Source organism: Lissotriton vulgaris, chromosome 6 (genome assembly GCF_964263255.1).
Source record: "Lissotriton vulgaris chromosome 6, aLisVul1.2, whole genome shotgun sequence".
In the NCBI taxonomy this organism is placed as follows: Eukaryota; Metazoa; Chordata; class Amphibia; order Caudata; family Salamandridae; genus Lissotriton; species Lissotriton vulgaris.
Window position 1 is genome coordinate 174,728,685 of NC_141694.1, and position 19,017 is coordinate 174,747,701.

Genomic DNA, 19,017 nt, shown 5'->3' on the forward strand with positions numbered 1-19,017 from the left:
CCGACCAGCAGTGTGCACATCCATTGATAGATACAATTTCCAGCAGAGGAAACAGGAAGTGGGTGAAACAATAGATGACTATGGGCCATATGTAGGTAAATGGCATTTACCGAATCGTAAATACCGAATTTTACCGATTCGGTATTTACAATTCGGTAAATGCCATGTAGGTAATCATTCTGTAAATATTACCGAATCGGTAATATGCGGTAATTACCGAATCGGTATTTACCGATTCGGTAATTGCCATTGATTCCTATGGGCCTTGAGGCCCATAGGAATCAATGGCAATTACCGAATCGGTAAATACCGATTCGGTAATTTTACCGATTTGTTAAGGGGGACAGGGTGTCACTTTGACACCCTGTTGCACCCCTGATTCTGGCTTGTGTGCAATGTGACACACATACATGCCCTTAGGGCATGTATGTGTGCCACATGGCACAGGTGTACATGCACAGATGTGCATGTACACAGAAATTCGTTATTTACCATGCCATTGTATTTCATGGTAAATAACGAATTTCTAAGGGCCTGTGGCACTGTTTCCAGTGCCACCTACATCCCAAATTACCGATTCTGTACATTTACCGATTCGGTAATTTACCGATTCGGTAAAATTACCGATTCGGTAAATATACAGAATCGGTAATTTTCAGGCCCCCTACATCTGGAATTACAAATTATTTGTCGGTAACACCGAAAATGAGCCATTTTCGGTGTTACCGATCGGTATTTGGCCACCTACATATGGCCCTATATTGCCACGCTAAGGAAGCTGGCTACGATGTGCAAATTTGGTGTCTTGCATGTTTAGTTCATAAAGGACCAGATAGTAATGCACACCACCAATAAGACTGTCCAAGACAAATTATGGGTGAATGGAGAAGCCACGCTGAAAGAGGTAATAGCCATGGTGAAAAAAGCCAACACAGCAAGGAGGGAACCTGTCCAGAGGCCCATGGTGAACAAAGTTGATGATGCAGAGCCGGCGGGAAGGAAGAAAGCCATGACAGCGGAAAATAAAGGACCCAACAAATGGATGGGAAAACCCACACAGCAAAGGAAGCAGAACAGAGAAGGCACAAGTGCATGATACCAGTGCTGTAGCCAGTCCCACGACAAAAGATGTCCGGCATTCTAGGCGAAGTGCATGTTCTGTGGCATAGTGGGACACTATGAGAAGGTATGTCGCTGAAAAACAAGACGTACCACAGTGAAGTATGTAGAGCAAAATCCGGAGGAGGTAGAAGATAGAGAAGAAGATGAAGAAGACAACTTACTGTGTGTGGATGGTCAAGTACTGGGCATAGATGTCAAATGTTCCCGCAAGCCACAATGTGACATGGTGATCGGAGGAGTGCAGATCAAAATTGTAGCAGACTCTGGTTCCCCGTATACTATCGTCCAGAGAGCAGTGTGGAATGAGAAGTTCAGACCCAGCCTAGGCCCACGGCTAGAACCACCGGATATAAGACCAGTCACGTACACGGGTGAACCCATCCCCATGGTCTGCTACAGAGTCCTAACCTTTAAGTTCAAAGGGAGGAGTGCCAAGTGCAAGTTGTATGTAGCAGAGAAGGGACCGTCGGTCCTGGGGTGGATAGATCAAGGTGACCAAGGCATACAGCTGGATCCAGGAGGAGACACGCAAGTGCTGATGACAGCACCCGAGCGTTGGCCGGACTTTGAGAAGATGAGGAGAGACTTCCCAAAGGTGTTTGGGGGGAAGGTCGGCAAATTAGAAAGATTCACACATCGGATAGAACAGAAGGAGAACTCCAGGCCGATTTCCCACAAAGTGAGGAATGTACATATTGCAGTGCGAGAAGCGGTTCAGCAAGAGTTGCGCAGATTAGAGGGAAATGGAATCATCGAACCAATAAATTACTCAGAGTGGCTGGCGCCCCTGGTGGTAGCAATGAAACCCAATGGAAAGGTCCGCCTCTGCGTGGATTTGAGAGAACTAAATAAATGCATAGATGTGGAGAAATTCCCACTACCACGCATCGAAGAGATGTTAGCAAAGACTAAAGGAGTGAAGTGGTTCTCCACTATCGATCTCAAGTCAGCCTATCACCAAATAGCTTTGCACATGGCGAGCAAGAAACTGACGTTGTTTATAACATCCTTCGGATGTTACCAATTCCACTGAATGCCTTTTGGACTCGCGTCAGCAGCGGCCATGTTCCAGAAATTAGTGTACCGCCTCTTCAAAGACATCAAAGGCGTGCAGTACTTCTAGGACGATATATTGGTGATGGGAAAGGACCTAAGGGATCATGATAAGAAACTAGACCTGGTGCTTCGAGTCCTGGAAGGCAATGGCTTGACAGCGGAGTGGAAGAAATGCCATCTCAGGATGACCGCCGTCACATACCTGGGACATGAGATTGGAGAACACAGCATTACACCCAAAAGGGAAAATGTGAAGGCGATTTGTGACGCACCAGCACCATCCAGCAAGGAAGAGGTGAGGTCCTTCTTGGGGATGGCTGAATACTACAACAAATTTGTATGGCACTTTGCCACAAAGACGCACCACCTGAGGCAACTCATAAGAGACAAAACAGTATTCACGTGGACGGAGGAGACACAAAGAGAATTCAACAACCTGAAGATTGATATCAGCCAATCCATACCTCTGCAGGGATATGATCCTCAAGGGCGGTCGGTGTTGACGACGGACGCCAGTGAAAAGGGACTGGGAGCAGTCCTCATGCAGTAAAGGAATGATGGTACTATCGAAACCCTCAGCTTCGCATCAAAGGCTCTATCTCCCACGGAACAAAAATTTCGCGTCATGGATAAAGAGATACTGGCAGTTGTGTGGGCCATGGGGAAGTTCCGCCAGTTCCTATGGGGTACAAGGTTCCAACTTAAGACCGGCCACAAACCCCTAGTCAAGGTGCTCAAGTCTAGTGGACACGCGAGCCCACACCTCGCATAGCAAAGATGATGCTGAAACTGCTCGAATACAGATACGATGTAGAGTATATCCCAGGAAACAGGAACAAGGTAGCGGACTACCTTAGTAGAGCTGCTGCAATGGAAGAAGCCTATGACGGCACTGAAGAGAGTGAGGAGATGGTAGCCTTAACGGAAGACCCGGAGAAAGTGATAAGTAACCAGGAGAGGACGAAGCATATGGAGAAGACCTGGACATCCAAGAAGTTAAAGAATGTATCATTCAAGGATGGCCAGAAAAGAGACATTTATGGCCAGCACTCAGGAAGTTTTATGAAGTGCAAGAGGTACTGTCTATAAACGACAAAGGCACATTCTTGTACAGAGTTGACAAAGTAGTCCCACCAACAACGCTAGTGCCCCACCTGTTAGCGGTACTACACAAGGGACACCTAGGAATCGTAAAGACTAAGATGAGAACAAAGCAAATGTACTGGTGGCCTGGAAAGGACATCCAAATAGAGAGACACGTGAGGGACTGCAATCAGTGTTAAAAGGCTGACAAGACCGTAACACCCCTGACACCAGCTCAAGGGAAGTTTGCCAACCCAATAAATCCATGGGAGGAAGTGTCCATAGACATTCTGGGACCTATATTAGACACTCAGGGCACGCCAAAATACCCTTGCGTCATTGTAGACAGGTACTCGAAGTGGCCGGAAGTGCACGTTCAAGAAGAAATGGACACTGAAACGGTGCTTCGATTCCTCAACTCTATCTTCCTCAGAGAAGGCATACCAAGATCCATCCTGAGTGACAATGGTCCACAGTTCACCTCAGAGAAATGGTGCAAGTACATGGAGAGGAACGGCATCAAAACCAAGCATACCTCTATATTCCACCCCAATTGGGAAAAGGAGGTCCAAAGTATGATATGGGCCTACCGCATCACCCCTACGAGCACGGGGTAGAGCCCTTTCCAGATCTTGAGAGGAAGAGACCCCTTCACCAAAGACAACCTGTCGTGGAAGGAAAAGACAGTGACAAGCAAATGGTCCCCTGCGGTGATGCACCATAATCTGGAAAAGGCCCAAAAGATATACGCTGAACATTACAACAGGAGGAGGAACGTGAAAGAAACATCCCTAGAGAGAGGGGAATGGGTCAGATTCAAACTGGTGTTTCTGAGGAAAAAAGGGGACAGCAAATACAGTCAACCCGTACAAGTAAAGGAAGTATATGACAGGGCGGCGCTGCTCAGTGACGGGAATGCGTTGTCTCAAGACCGCATGTCCAAATGTAGTAAGATCCTACAATGGTCCCCCGAAGAAAGAGGTAGAACATTACAAGACCAGATGCCACAGGAGAATGAACGATGCAGCCGGGAGAAAGAAGGTAATGCTGGAGCAGGAGGAAGCTGTGAGGAACTGGGAGACAGTGACGTCCCCTTGGCAGAAGAACATCCAGGAGAGGAGAGGGAGACCCCGCGGAGAGAAAGGCCTGAAACTCGAGAGGATAAGGGGATGAGCCCAGCTCCGAACAGTCCCAGGGAAGTTACCTCTACTCCAGTAAGGCGCACACGAGCAGGTAGAGCGGTGGTGAGACCTGCCCAATTTCGAGACTTGGAACTGGGAGAAGGAAAATACCTTACCCCATGTAGTGACTGCATGTTTTCTGTTGTTGTGCAAAAAGGGGGAGATATATAGAGTCGCGCTCAAGTGGTTGCGCGCTACGTCACAAGGTAGCACGCGAAAAGGCCATTTTGTCGACTCGCCGCGGAGTGCGAGTCAGGAGATAATCCTTTAGATCACCAGACGCCCAGCGCTCTCCTGCAATATATATACAAATAAATATATGTTCCTCCACACGTTTGGCCCTACAGTTTTTCTGCGTGTATATGCCTGCATTATCACAGTTGGCAGACTCACTTTAGATGCAGACTGCCACAGCATTGTCTTTGCTGCGGCATCGATGGGAGACAAACATGACCCGTCCATGCAACTCCAAGGAATGGGACATATTTATGGTGGCTCTCACATACATCCCCAGCAATGCTAGGTTCCTGCTAATATAATTCTACATAATACATAGTGCATATCTTAACCCTGAGAAGATCAATTGTAATTTGCACGTGACTTGTCCCCCGTGCAGACACCCTGACACAGATATTTCACACATGTTATGGTTGTGCTCCTCATTACGGTAATACTGGGGTAAGGTCATACAACATCTACTAGCCTGGCCCGATCAGCAGTTTGAGTGCACAAGTGAGGTCTGTATACTTGCCATCCTCCCAAGACCTTGGCTTTATAGTAGCAAAATGCCTCATTATGAAGCACTTGACGTCCAGTGAACACCGTAAATAATGGTCTGATCACACTCCATACTCACCTGGACCAGGGCAGAGGGGATTTCTCATTGCAGGGAGGATACTTTAGGACTGTGAAAGTACCCCATCTCTTCCAATTGGGACACAATACTGACTGTCCTTCAGACTGCACTAAGTCCAGAGGAGGATGGTAATGCTACTGTTGTAACTTAAATCATACCCAAACAAATGCATCTACATAGGCTATTTAACATCGCCGATGATGTTCTACTGCACACACAATGAGAGATGCACCATAAAAGATGGGACCTTTACTGGAAAGATGGAAACTTAACTAGAGCAAAATTTGTTCCCAAACCTATTACCCCACTTCCTTTTCCATGATGTATACCTATTTTCTTTTTGAGCTAACTAGCCGCTCATAATGTAGTAGCTTAAATATGTTTGATATCATTGCCATGGAATTTAATGGACAACGTGACTGCATACAGAATATTTAGTATGAGGGGCGCCTCTAGGCCCTGTGGTGTACCGTATACAACAGCATAATATAGACCCACAGGGAGGGAGGGACTAGACTAGCTGAAAAGTGGGTTATCACATGTGTCTTGAGCTGATGATTAGTCAGATAATAATACTCTTGTATCTTGTACCTTGTGTCTGCAACTGCAATGTAACTTCATAATGAAAAAACAAAAAATGATCAAACAAAAAAGTAAGGAGGGAGAACAGAGACAGGTTAAACCCTCATACATGGTTTGTAACTTTGTCAGCCTATTATAACTTACCTATAAATAATAATGTTAAATAGTTCCAAAAAAAAGAGTAAGCCCATTGCCATTCACAAGTTGTCCTTCTATAGTTATTGCAGTAATTACCACACTACAATAGTACTACTCTCATACTGCAAACTGCTTTTCATAAACCTGCATGCAGAGTTTTCCACCTCTCCTATCTTTTATGGGCCCATTCATGTACTACATGTTGTTGTAGGTTTACTAATGGTACAGTAGGGCTACTTACATTCCACCCCAGCTCATGTCACTCTTAAACCAGACAGCCAATCCACAAACAGGCAGAGGCACACAAAAAGGTTGAACAAGAAAATAGCCACTTTCTTAAAGTGCTATTTGCAAACACAGAAATTAAAAACCATCCCTACTAAAAGGTGTGTTATCAAATTCTGAGTTCAGGGATACCAGACATGTTACATAGCATTCCCCATTCTGTCCTATGGGCAAGACAGCCTTTCTATAGTGAAAAAAAGGAAATTGGCAGTATGTCACTATCAGGACATGTTACACACACTAGTACATGTCCTACCTTTCACATACACTGCACCCTGCCCAGGGAGGTACCTTGGGCCTACCATGGGGGTGTCCTATGTGTAAGAAAAGGGAAGGGTAAGGCCTGGCAAGTGGGTGCAATAGCTAGGTCAGCATTGCAGTTAACAAACGGCACACAGACACTGCAGTGGCAGGCCAGGGACATCTTTTCAGGGCTAATTATGTGGGTGGCACAATCAGTGCCGCAAGCCTACTAGTAGCATTTGAGTTACCGGTCCTGGCACACTCAGTGCACTTTACTGGGGACCTATTGGTAAGACAAATATGCCAATCATGGATAACCAATCACAATAAACATTTACCCTGGGAGCATATGCACTTTAGCACTAATCAGCAGTTGTAAAGAGCCCAGATTCCTATAACCAACAACCACAGGTCAGGAAAAACAAAGGAGGAAGAAGCAAAACATTTGGGGATAACCCTACAAAAAAGGCAATTTCCAACACATACCAATCAGTGTATACTTTTAGAGGACAGAGCACTGGTCCTGGGTATGGTTATCGGAGCCCAGGGCACTTTCAGAGTCAGTAGTCACTAGCATCAGTACAACAATGTGAGTTGATCACTCCAAACAGAATGACATTCCTACACTGCGGATTGGTGTCGTTACAACGCAGGCTAATACAACGCCTGCTGTTACAACGCGGTTTTTACATCGCATACCATTACAACGCATAGTGCTTTTAACGCTGGATAGTGAATTATTTAATTTACTATTCCAACTCCAGTCCCCGTGGATAGTAGAGAAGGTGTTGGATAGTAAATTAAATATATTCCCTATCCTAGAGCGCCCCCCAGCGCAATGCGTTGTAATGGTTGCGATGTAATGGTAGTGCGTTGTAATAAATGCGTTGTAAGTGATGTTCCCCCTACACTGCAGTAGAAAAATTGCTTTGTAAATAAGTCCTTATGCCCCTCATATGCAAGACCTAAACTCTCTTTGCATCAGAGTCATTGTTTTTCTTTTTTTAATAAACCCCAACAAGGGAATCTGGGTGACCTTCACAGGTTTTCAGGTATAATCTCTAAAATGTGTGAATTCTAAAAAATATTCTCTCATGTGAAATTGGACACCAGTGGCTCTATATGTTTGATTCTTTTTCATTTTGTGACCCCATGTATTTTAACCTTTGGGGAGACAGAAGTAAATAACAAAATAGTTTTAGCTGTCTCAAAACCCCTGATTTAACTTATTAGGCGGGTGTGTGAATATTTAAACCCTTCGTACATCTGTCCATAGTGCAAAGCGTCACACAAATTGCGATTCAGCGCGCACAATGTAATTCGTTTTAGTCATGTATTTATTTACTTAACTCCTGTCAGCTGTATGCCTGAGTATACTACCCCCCACCTGTCCCCTCCCCTGCCCCGCCCCACAGCACTCCCTCGAGGAGACGCCACTGGATACATTATTCAACTTATAAGGTTAAAAAAAAGAGAAATCAGAATTAACCAAAAGTATGTCTAATTATCAACCCTCACAAAAATAAAAGAAACCATGGTTATACCCAACAAATGTTCAGTAGTGTCCTACGTGCTCACTTTTATTACTTCATCAGATCATCTCCTTTCTCTTTTACCCACTTCTGATGCATAAGCTCTCATTACAAATTACCTGATAATTTCTGTAAACATGTGGTAACTCCTATTACTGCACATATCAGATTTATGAGGTTTTAGCCATTTATTAATTTGATGACAGCTTTCTACATACCCAAAATAATCTAGTGATACAAGTCACATCTCCCTTGCAATGATTGACTTGGTAGAAAGCGCTATACCTGGCTTCGTGAGATTTCAGCAATTGTATTTACATAACATAGTAAATCCCTCTAGTCTCTTCAATCAGGAACATATGCCTGGCAAAGATTGACATATATCTATGTTACCTTGGGTCTCCAGAACATGGGGCTATAACAATAATTGGTTTTCCTATATTTTTGTTGACCAGGAAATAAACTAAGTGCAGAATATTTGGAAACGTACCATTGCAAATCAAAGCAAAATGATAGTTTGGGGAACTTGTCTTTGGTCAAAGGTAACCCACCTGGCATGTATGGTAACTTACCACAACCATAAAATCTCATCATTGACACATACCTTAGTTTCTACTACTGGGAAAATTATGTATTTGCCCTGATTAGCTGGCTTAGGATGCATGCTGAACTAGACAATGCAGATTTTTTTAATTTTGCATGTAAGTTTCCGCCCATCTCTCTTTCCCATGTGGCAGAATTTTCTTCACTCTGACTGGCAGGTCAGGAAAAGGCACCAGACATGTCCTTTGGCCATTTGTCATTAGTCTTTTCCTCAAAACATGGTTGTTGCGTTCAGTCTTTTGCACTCAGGAAGATATATCTACCAAGGCTTTTCTCAGTGTTGAGTATCAAACATATGTAGGTTTTAATGCATTTGTGAAGGAATGCTCACACAAGGCAATACTTCTGATGGGAGGAACTTGATGATGGATATCTGTGGTAATAAAGACTGGATTCAGCCAGCACCTAGAAAAAACTATCTTCCCCAGGTATTTCTCAAAAGCAAACAAACAGGAAAATACAGGACAATATGATTTGTGTGAATGCAAATTCCTTCATGAACACAGTAATGTATGATGCAGCTGCACATTACTCCATCAATGTCTTGGACAACCACAAATAATATTTTTTGTCACTGCAAAATTAGTTATGAGAAAGGATTAAATAGTGCATTCTTTCCATTACAAGTTTATGATTGACTCAATGTCAATTACTAGCTAGGCTTCAATGAGGAAGATTTGAGTGTCTGCTAGTTGTCCTATGGATTTTATTGTCCTTTAAAACCCTTTTCGCATTGGCTTTAACCTCAGTTTGGTTCTATTTTAGAATCTTTTAGGAATGACTGGTCCTCAAGCATGGGCCAGGTGTGCATTCAAGTCACTTTAATTGTAAACAGGTGAAGAATGAATTGATGAATACATTGTCTTCCTGATTGTAAACAAATGGGTTAGTGGTTGACTGGGGCGTGAGCCCTGGCCAAGCAGCAACCACAGATCCTGTCATGGTAAGGCAGAAGTCAACCCAACATTAACCTGTATTTAACCCTCTGGTATTTTGGCACAGAGCAGTCAGACTTAACTTAGAAGCAATGTATAAAGTATTTGTGAAATTCTCCAAAAAGTAAAAAAGTTAAAACACAATGCAAAAAGATTCCATCACCTGGTTAGAAAAATAGAGCTTATTTGAATAAAAGAAACAAGACCAAAACAACTAAAAGTCTGATAAAAAAAAAACGGGGTTGTGAATTTTTAAAGAAGAAAGTGTAAAATAGCACCAAAAATTACAAAGTGGCAACCATGGTCGTATCGGATCGTGTCAAAGTCAAAAGTTCAGGCTGACTGCGATTGATTGATAAAGTCCCAGATTAGTCCAGCTGAAGGTTGAGTCCTGTTTGCATTGGAGAAGGTCATGGAATAAGGAGAGTGTTTCAGACATTGGGCGACATGGTGCGCAGAGCAGACTGGGCATCATAGACAGGTAGGCTGGTGTTTCGTGTTGGGGGTCCCCCGCGAGAGATTGATGCTTGCTGTGTGAAGAGTGGCTCGTGCTGATTTTCGATGTGAGCGGAGCAGCGTCAGCTCAAACAGGCCTGATCATGGACATGAAGAACCCAAATGCTTGATAAGAGCCCATGAGCCATACCAAAGGTCCAGGACCCGGGAGGCACCACTTAGGGGTCAGGAACTCACTGCAACTGGATCCCAGAGCCAGCTGGGGAACCTTTCATGTCCCTGAGGCTCGGATTAGGAGGCCAGCAAATTAGCCTTTGGAGTCACTCTGGCATCCTAGGTTCAAGATGAATTTGCAGGTCCAGTTCTTTCACAGGAAGGAGGGCAGCAGGCAGCACAACGAGGCAGCAGTTTCTTTAGAGCAGGAGTCCAGCAGAATAGCAGTCCTTGTAGCAGCACAGCCATCCTTCTTCCAGGCAGAATATCCACATGTCCAGAAGTGTCCTGAAGAGTTGGTGTCTGAGGTACCCTTTTTATACCCTGGTGACCTGGTGCTGGAAGGTGGGAGAAGCTTCCAGACAGTGTCTTTGAAGTGCATGGAATTTCCTACCTCCCCTGCTCTGGCTTCCAGCTGGTTGCAGTAGCAATGTGGGGTCGTTAGCCATTTGTATGAATGCAGAACACAATTCAGTTGGAAATGGGGCTGTGCTAAGCTCCGTCTCCTCAGCCTGCCAGCAGATGGTCCATTCAGGCACACCCGATCCCACTATCCCTCATTCTGGGCATCTTTTTAAAAATCTACTTACTGTCCTTTGCTCCTCCGATCCTGCTCGCCCAATTGCAGCCGATTAGGCACTGCCGGGGTCCTGAGCTGAAGCCACCATCTTAGGTGAGGAGCAGGCGAGCGGTACAGTGCTCGGCCCCTCCCACCTTTACGTCCATAAATGACTCTCCCAACCAGGAAGTGCAGCGGACGAGCGCAGCGGGCGCTTCGACGGCGTGCCGAAGACGCGCCAAAGACAAGCCCGTCTGCGCCCGTCCGCGACCAGCCGGGACTAGGGGCAGATTATGCTACCCGTTTCACCCACTATTCCAGAGCTGAGCTATTGGATCACAATACAGGTCAAGGCCATCTGCCAAAGGAGACACTCACACGGGTCAGGAGATATGGCATTCTGACTGAGGATCGTTCTTCGGTAGCCCCTGTAAACAGCCAGGTCAATTCTGATCTGCATCCCAACTCACTGGCTATTCTTTACTTAAATACTCGCTCCCTGGTGAAACACCAGATGGATATCTTCCTTCTGTTGGATATGGAGAAACTGGATATTCTCCTACTCGTCGAGACCTGGCTGACCCCTGATTCCACCCCCGATATTATAGCAGCCCTTCCACCTAACTACTATATCATCCACGCAGACCGGGACACGGGGAAAGTGGGCGCGGGGTAGTGGTAGTTATCCGTACAAACTTGGAAGTTACTACTTTGACCTGCCTAACGTTATCAAACACGGACAACTTAGTGTTAAAGATTGATCTTTGCTATATGACGATGGCATGTGTCCTTCTATATAGACCTCCTAATTCAATGCCAACATTTCCTCTGGCATTAAGTGATCAAATTGCTAATTTAGCACTGGACCACGCTAGGATCCTCTTACTATTGGTTCAATTACCCTATGGAAAGCTCTCAATCGGGCGAACTGACTGATCTTATGTCAAATCTGAACTTTTCACAATTAGCGCTCTCACCTACTCATTGTGAAGGCCACATATTAGATCAGGTGTGGACTAACACTACATGTGTAACCACCCGACAACTCTGCCTTGCCTTCGGTCAGATCATTTTATCCTTAAATTTAATCTATGTTTCCCCCCCGTCAGGTCAACCACAGTGCCCACAGGTGGTTTGGCTAGAAACTGGAATGCTATGGATAGAGCCACAATGGATTCTGTATTTAAGTGACTTGTCCAGCCTGACAGTGATCAAAAATATGTTTACTTATAGCAAAAAATACAGAGAGAATATCCTTCGACAATCTCACATTGTGGGACACAAGCCTGTACCTCAATTAAACACAGACACTTTAGTACACTCAAAGTGAACAGGAAAGGGCTTTTAGGCAAAAAGCTTAAATTGTCTTTAAATCATAGTATGAACAGATATTGTAAGATTCGCCATTACATCAACATAGTACATAGTATACACACTGTATAAGGCACATGAATTGGTCGACGGCGTTTCAATCCCACTTTTAATTCAAAGGGATCATCATCAGGACATTTTATAAGTGCCTAATAGTTGCAAGCCTCTAAAACCATGTTGCATCCATGGCTTGGGTTGTTAAGGAATTGATAAATTGAGGTCACCGGAATCGGGACTGGCCAGGAAGAGTCGGGATTTCCGATCGCTTGCAAGTTGCTGGGAGTACCGGATCAGTCGATATCAAGTCCCGCTCGGCAATGCAAAATGCAGATCGTATTGCCGAGCGGGACTTGATACCGACTGATCCGGTACTCCTACCGAGATTGTAGAAGGATATTCTCTCTGTATTTTTTGCTATAAGTAAACATATTTTTGACCACTGTCCGGCTGGACAAGTCACTTAAATACAGAATCTATTGTGTCTGTATTCATTTGTATGCTTTATCCTATGTTGCATGGGACCATTGTTGTTTGTAAAAAATTGCTCCCTGAGGTCCTGTGCTGACTAACTTGGGGTCCCTTGTTGTTTTAAAACATGGATAGAGCAGCATTCCTACAGTCACTAGCCAATACTATTCCCACCTTTCAGGGTGATATTAACTCTTCAGAAATTAACCTTTCAGACTGGCTGCAAGCAGCTACTGATCTGCATGCCCCTTATAAAAGAGTCAGACTGGCACGGCGCGCTGACACCCAAAGATGGTTTTCCGCTGATTTAAAAACTATGAAATCAGCCATGCGGCAGCTGGAACGTCAATGGCGACGCAACTATGACCCTGAGTTAAAGATCAAATTTACAAGGGCCAGGAAGGAATATATGAATGCAACTTCCACTGCGAAGGTGGCTTACTTTTTCTTCTCGAGTCCTTAAATCCTCAAATAGATCTAAGGACATTTTCTCCATTCTTAATGAATTAACTAACTTGGATAATGTCCGTCCCAGGATAACCCCGACCCAGTCCCTCTGTAACTCACTTAACACCTACTTCAGTGAGAAAATTGAGGACATTAAAGCCAGCATCCCCCAGTCGGTGATTCCAATCACTACCGGCATGGCAATTATCAACAACAGCTCTGGCACTCTTAGTAGCTTTCCACCGATTACCCATGATCAATTTCAAGAACTATTAACAAGAGTTAAATCCGGTTCCCCCTTAGACAGCTGTCCCCCGTACATTCTAAAAGAGTGTTTTTCCGTTCACCCGGCCCCGGCCCTCATGCTCCTGAATGACTCTTTGACCTCTGGACTTGTCCCCCTGGCCTTTAAGGAAGCTACGGTCATACCGCTCTTAAAAAAACCTGGAGCCTTATCTGGCAAAGGTGTTGGAGGCTCATGTAGCTAAATGCCTCTCTAACTTCCTAGAGGAATCCAGCTGTTTTGAGCCCCACCAGGCAGGTTTTCGCCCTGCCCACTCAACGGAGGCAGTGGTAACCACAGTCCTGGATACTCTCCGGGACTGTGCAGATAGGCGCTATCCTCAGGCACTGGTGCTCCTGGATTTGTCGGCCGCGTTTGACACGGTCCATCACAACATCTTGATCGAACGTGTCGGACAGGCCAGCATCCGGGGCACGGCAGCCTGTTGGTTGACATCCTTCTTGGAAAACCGCTTTACTTGTCAAAACGTCTCCAGATGGTGCAAAACTTTGCCGCCAGATGGATTTTGAATCAACCTAGATGGCACTCAGCCACCCCCTTACTCATGAAACTCCACTGGCTTCCGGTGATCCAATGTTGCACCTTCAAAACAGGATGTATGATTTTTAAATCCTTACATTGCAGAAGCCCCAAATTTATTGACCAACTTATTACAAAGTATGTACCATCTCGTAACCTCCGTTCATCCAATCACGGCCTTCTTCAGATACCCTCTTCTAAACTCAAGCGCTCTGGCGGTCGCAGGTTTGCAATACTGGCTCCTGGTCTGTGGAACACCTTCCCTCTTGCGATTCGGACCTGCCAGGACCTCCTTTCATTTCGGAAAGCTTTAAAGACCTGGCTCTACAGACAAGCATACCAATAACTCTCCATCTCACATCCATGATCTTGTTACTGTTGATTTTAGTGCCAAGAAACCAACCGGTGATAGTGAGCTCAATAAATGCCTTATTAACATAACATAACATAACACTATTGTGAGACTGTCTGGGAGGAATTCACAAAGTTTAACCTTCAGTTACACACAGTCATGTGACACAAGACAGGCCACAGGCGCCAAATGGCTAAGGAAAGAAAAATGCAACTTTCTAAATGTGGAATTTTAAAAATTCCAATTTGAATCTGACGTCTCCATAAGTTAGGATTTCTAATTGTGATTCCAGAGGCACAAACATGAATTGTGTGTCTCTTCCTCATTTGGAAATTACACTTATAACACAAGACACAATGGTATTCTGTGGAAGAAAAAGGCCACGCAGTGGTAGAAAAATAATGTAGTTGGTTATCAGCATCAGGACATGTAAAACTTAAAAGTACATGTCCCACTTTTTAAATACATTGGACCCTTAATACATATAAGTCACCCCTAGGGTAGACCATTGGCCAGGGCCTACCCTCGGGGTGACTTATATGTACTCAAAAAGGAATGTTTGACCCTTTCAAAGGGTCTACTTTGCCTGGTCGATATGGCAATTTATAACTGTACACATAGGCTCTGCAATAGCAGGCCTGAGACATGTTTACCAGGCTACTAAAGTGGGTGGCACAACCAGTGCTGCAGGCACACAAGTAGCATTTAATTTACAAGCCCTGATTACAAGCAATACCACCTTACTAGGGACGTACAAGTACATTAAATGTGCAATTAGGTATAAGCCAATTCTACCGTGTATTTGGTAAAGAACACAAGCACTTTAGCACTGGTAAAGTGCACAGAGTTGTAAAGCGAACAAAAACACATTTCACAAAAATAGGAGAAGGCAGACAAAAGGTCTGGGGATGACCATACAGATAGGGTCAAGTCCAGCACTAATTCTTTCTAACCACTTCTCATAAGACTCTCCTTCATATGAAAAGAATTAGTATAACTAGCCTGGGAGACTTTGTCTTCATTAATCTATTTCAGTTTGGAGCGGTTTATCCCCCTACATTCTAAAAAAGAAAACCATAAAGTAAATAAAACAATTACGGACCAATTCATTAATTTACTAAGTTTAGTCATAACGAGCCACATGCGACAGAGCCAACTTTGGTTCTATGATAATTCCTATGTGTTAGGTAAATGCTATAAAGTGTAGGTTACATTCAGAAACCCTTACACAATGTACAGCATGCGTGGAGTAGGGAGCTGCCTTCTTCTCCAGCTGAGGTGGAGTGAGAAGAGTTGCGCGTTTCACTTATAAAAAACGCCAATAGCCTTTCAAATTTTCTGAAAATTATCGGTTGGTCTTTCTTGTACTGCAATTTGATTAACTGTCAATGCATTTTGTCTGAACAGGTACATCAATTTAAATGATTACTGAATCGGATTAAGGGTCAAAGAGAAGGAAAAGGCTAACACAATAGCATATATATTACACCTAATGTATACTGTAAAATTTAATTATCCATAAATAAATGGAAGTTTAAATGGTTAACTGAATAGAACATCAGATTGAAGTGTACAAACCAAATAGGCCTTGTTAAAATAGCAAATCAATCCCCGGACAATGAAATAAATTACACGAATAAGGAGATAACTATATTCTACATGTGAACATAATTATGTGCTTCAACCAATTGCGCCATTTAAAATGTCTTCACAACAATACCTAGCAGTGAACATTTACAGCCCTCTTTTGCTCTACATATTGTCTCATATATCCAAAAATGTTTGTTTAAATCGGCAATGGTCGAAGAAAATATTTTCACTAGACTCAATATACATTTTGATTTTTTGGCGTGCGCAACCAGATATCTCGCGAAACGTGCTTGTTTCTCGAGATTCCTTGTCTTTACATGTTGAACGTGCCCGACAACCACCACAATCCCAATCTACACAGGAACTTCTGCTTTGACTTGGACGAGGATGATTTATAAACTTGTAATAAGGGTCGAAGGAGATTATTTAGAAAGGTTCTGCACAAGGGCTCGTGTGGTGCAGAACAACGCAAAGCGCTCCCATTATAAAGCCTATGGGCACAGCAAAGAGTTGTGCAGTGCTGTCTTAGCGCCTGCATCTCAGTAGAAATTCTAGGTGCTCCTCTTTTGTTATTACTAAGCATTATCAACAGAACAGACAATTCGTAGGCGCAAACACTGTGCAATTATCAGATTTTACTTTTTTTATTGCATGCATCGTTTTACAGTAAGATTTCTTTAGTATGTAAATGTATTGCCTGATGAATTAATCATCATAAGACAACACTTTACAACTACATACAAGACAACATATTACATGGTACTGTGGAAGTAAAGGGCCAACTACATTTTGTTTATTATATTTTTTTCAATCAAAGTATAGTATAGAAATAGATTCAAGAAACAGCAGAGCACTGTCCAGGGAGCATTTTCCGTGCAGCTGAACCATGAGATAAATCCTGATGTGATGGGACATATCTGAACCTGTAAATGGAAAAAAAGACAGCACACGGCACAGCATTTCACTAAGTTCGCATTAACAGTTAGAGGTACAGAGAGGATGTTCTCGAGCTGTGACCGGATCCCACCACTCTGAGAGCTAAAACTAGTGACTTACCCTCTAGACTCCATTTAGCAGTGCACCTTTTTAGTGTATTGGCCACTATGGTGGAAGGTGACAGATGTTCTCTTAGCAGAGGTCAAGGTCACATAGAAGGATGCACAAGATTGTGGCTAAAATTTGAATATCTTTTCATATATTTCTTCTTTTATATAGTGCAAACTTGACCCAAAGGTACCAGAGCGCTTTACTCAATCACCAGTTCTGTTACACAAGAATTGACATCAACCGCCCAAGCCCCTTTTTTTTATTTCTTTATTGGTTTTACATCATTAAAGCATGAAAAACAATCAAGGTACAGCCATACATTTGGACCGCCTCCGTTGAGGTGGTTCCTAGTGGAGCCACAATGCCAAAGCAGACGAATAGTCATAAGCCAAATTGAACCACTCCCATTGGCACCTTAGTGTGCAGCTACAGAGTCGTTCAGATGCACCACACCTTGTAAAGAATAAGAACCAAGGAGAAAACCCACCTCCCCATCCCCCCAATCCCTCCATCGCACCCAACGCTCCTTCTCCCCCACCCCCTTGCTGCCGGATCCGTAGCAATGCAGGCTAAGTTTCCCTATCTCTGAGTTGGGTCACCTGGTAAGGCTCCTACATGTTCAGGGGCCTCCCCCCGCCCTGAGGACACTGTCCTGGAACAGGTCGCTGTCACCTTGGAATCTTGTCCCGCCAACTCCTGTAGCAGTGCTCCCCACGCCAGTAGGACCTCAGGCAGTTTGCCATCCATCCTAGTGTTCTGCATGTGCCCCTCGTCTGCCAGCGCCCAATCCTGCAGGTCGGTCTTCCATTTCGTGAGCGACGGGCCCCGTTGGGCCAACCAGTGGATCGCGATGCGTCACCGGGCCACAACCTGCCACAACACCAAAAAGCACCTGATTACTTTCCTCTTAGGGTCTCGAGGAATCAAGCCCAGGAGACAAGCTCGTGGATCCATCTCCACCACCCATCCAGTCACCCTCGTCAGTTCCAGCAGGACCGCCCCCCAATATGATTGGAGTTCTGGGCACATCCATACCATATGTATAAAGTCCGCCTGGGAGCTGTGACATCGCGGGCATTGCGCGTCCCTGCCACTGTCAATGGCCTGAAGTCTTGCGGGTGAAAAGTAGGTCATGTGTACAATGTTATATTGGATTTGTTTGAAGTGATTGCTTACTGACACCTTCCGCACACTCTTGTGTATTTTTTCCCACTCCCGTGGGGTAACCTCCTGCGGACACACCTGCTGCCATTTGTGCTCTATCGTCAGGGGACCCAATTTTTGTTATCCTCCCTCATAGCCCCGTAGATATGCATCACAAACTTATCCCCCCCTGCCATCGCTATAATGGTAAACAGAGTATGGCTGTGCGCCGGGGCTTCAGGAAACTGGGCCCATAACTATTGCGTCGTCGCCCCTATTTTGGCATATTGCAGAAATTGCCCCGGACCTAACTCGAAGGCTGTTGCAGCCTCTTGATAGGTAATAAATTTGTCGTCCGTATAAAGGTCGGACAGCATCAGGCAGCCCCCCTATTTCCATCTGTCTATCGACATAAGCTGATGTATCCGAGCAAAGGAAGGCATTAGCCATAGATCCAGCTCAGGGGCGAACGGCCTTTCATGAATCAGGTGGCATGTCACTCGATTCCAGATCGTGGCCACCAGCCGGACCAGCCGCCCCTTGACCTGCCACAACAGCGCACCCAACTGCTCGTTTCCGTATTTACCTGCCATTAATGACCTCTCCCAAGACGGATCTGTATCCAACCAGGCTATTGCGTGTTGCAGGTAGGATGCAAAATAATACAGTTGTAGGTCCGGAACTTCTAAGCCCCCCTTGCCCCACCTGCATTTCAGAACCTGGAGACTCACCCTGCAGTGCTTCCCTGAAGACCCGGTGCAGCAGTTCATAGAAAGAACCCTGCATTGTGTGTAGACAACGGGGGAGGGCCACCATTTTTATAAGGGCGATCTTCCCCATCAGTGAAAGCTTGAGGGTGTTCCAAAAAGCAATGCTTCCTTTCAGCCCCCGGAGTATCCTCCCCATGTTATGCTGGAAGGAGACCGACGCGT

General features: G+C 44.7%; 1 protein-coding gene across 1 annotated transcript in view; it reads left to right on the top strand.

The window, feature by feature from the left end:
• Positions 1 to 3,974: 3,974 nt before the first annotated feature.
• Positions 3,975 to 19,017, top strand: part of LOC147706974 (cysteine-rich venom protein-like) — a 135,534-nt gene continuing 120,491 nt past the window's right edge. Inside the window, exon 1 of the mRNA XM_086925610.1 lies at positions 3,975 to 4,475. Coding sequence (XP_086781736.1) covers positions 3,975 to 4,475 — 501 coding nt within the window. The remainder of the gene's footprint in view (positions 4,476 to 19,017) is intronic.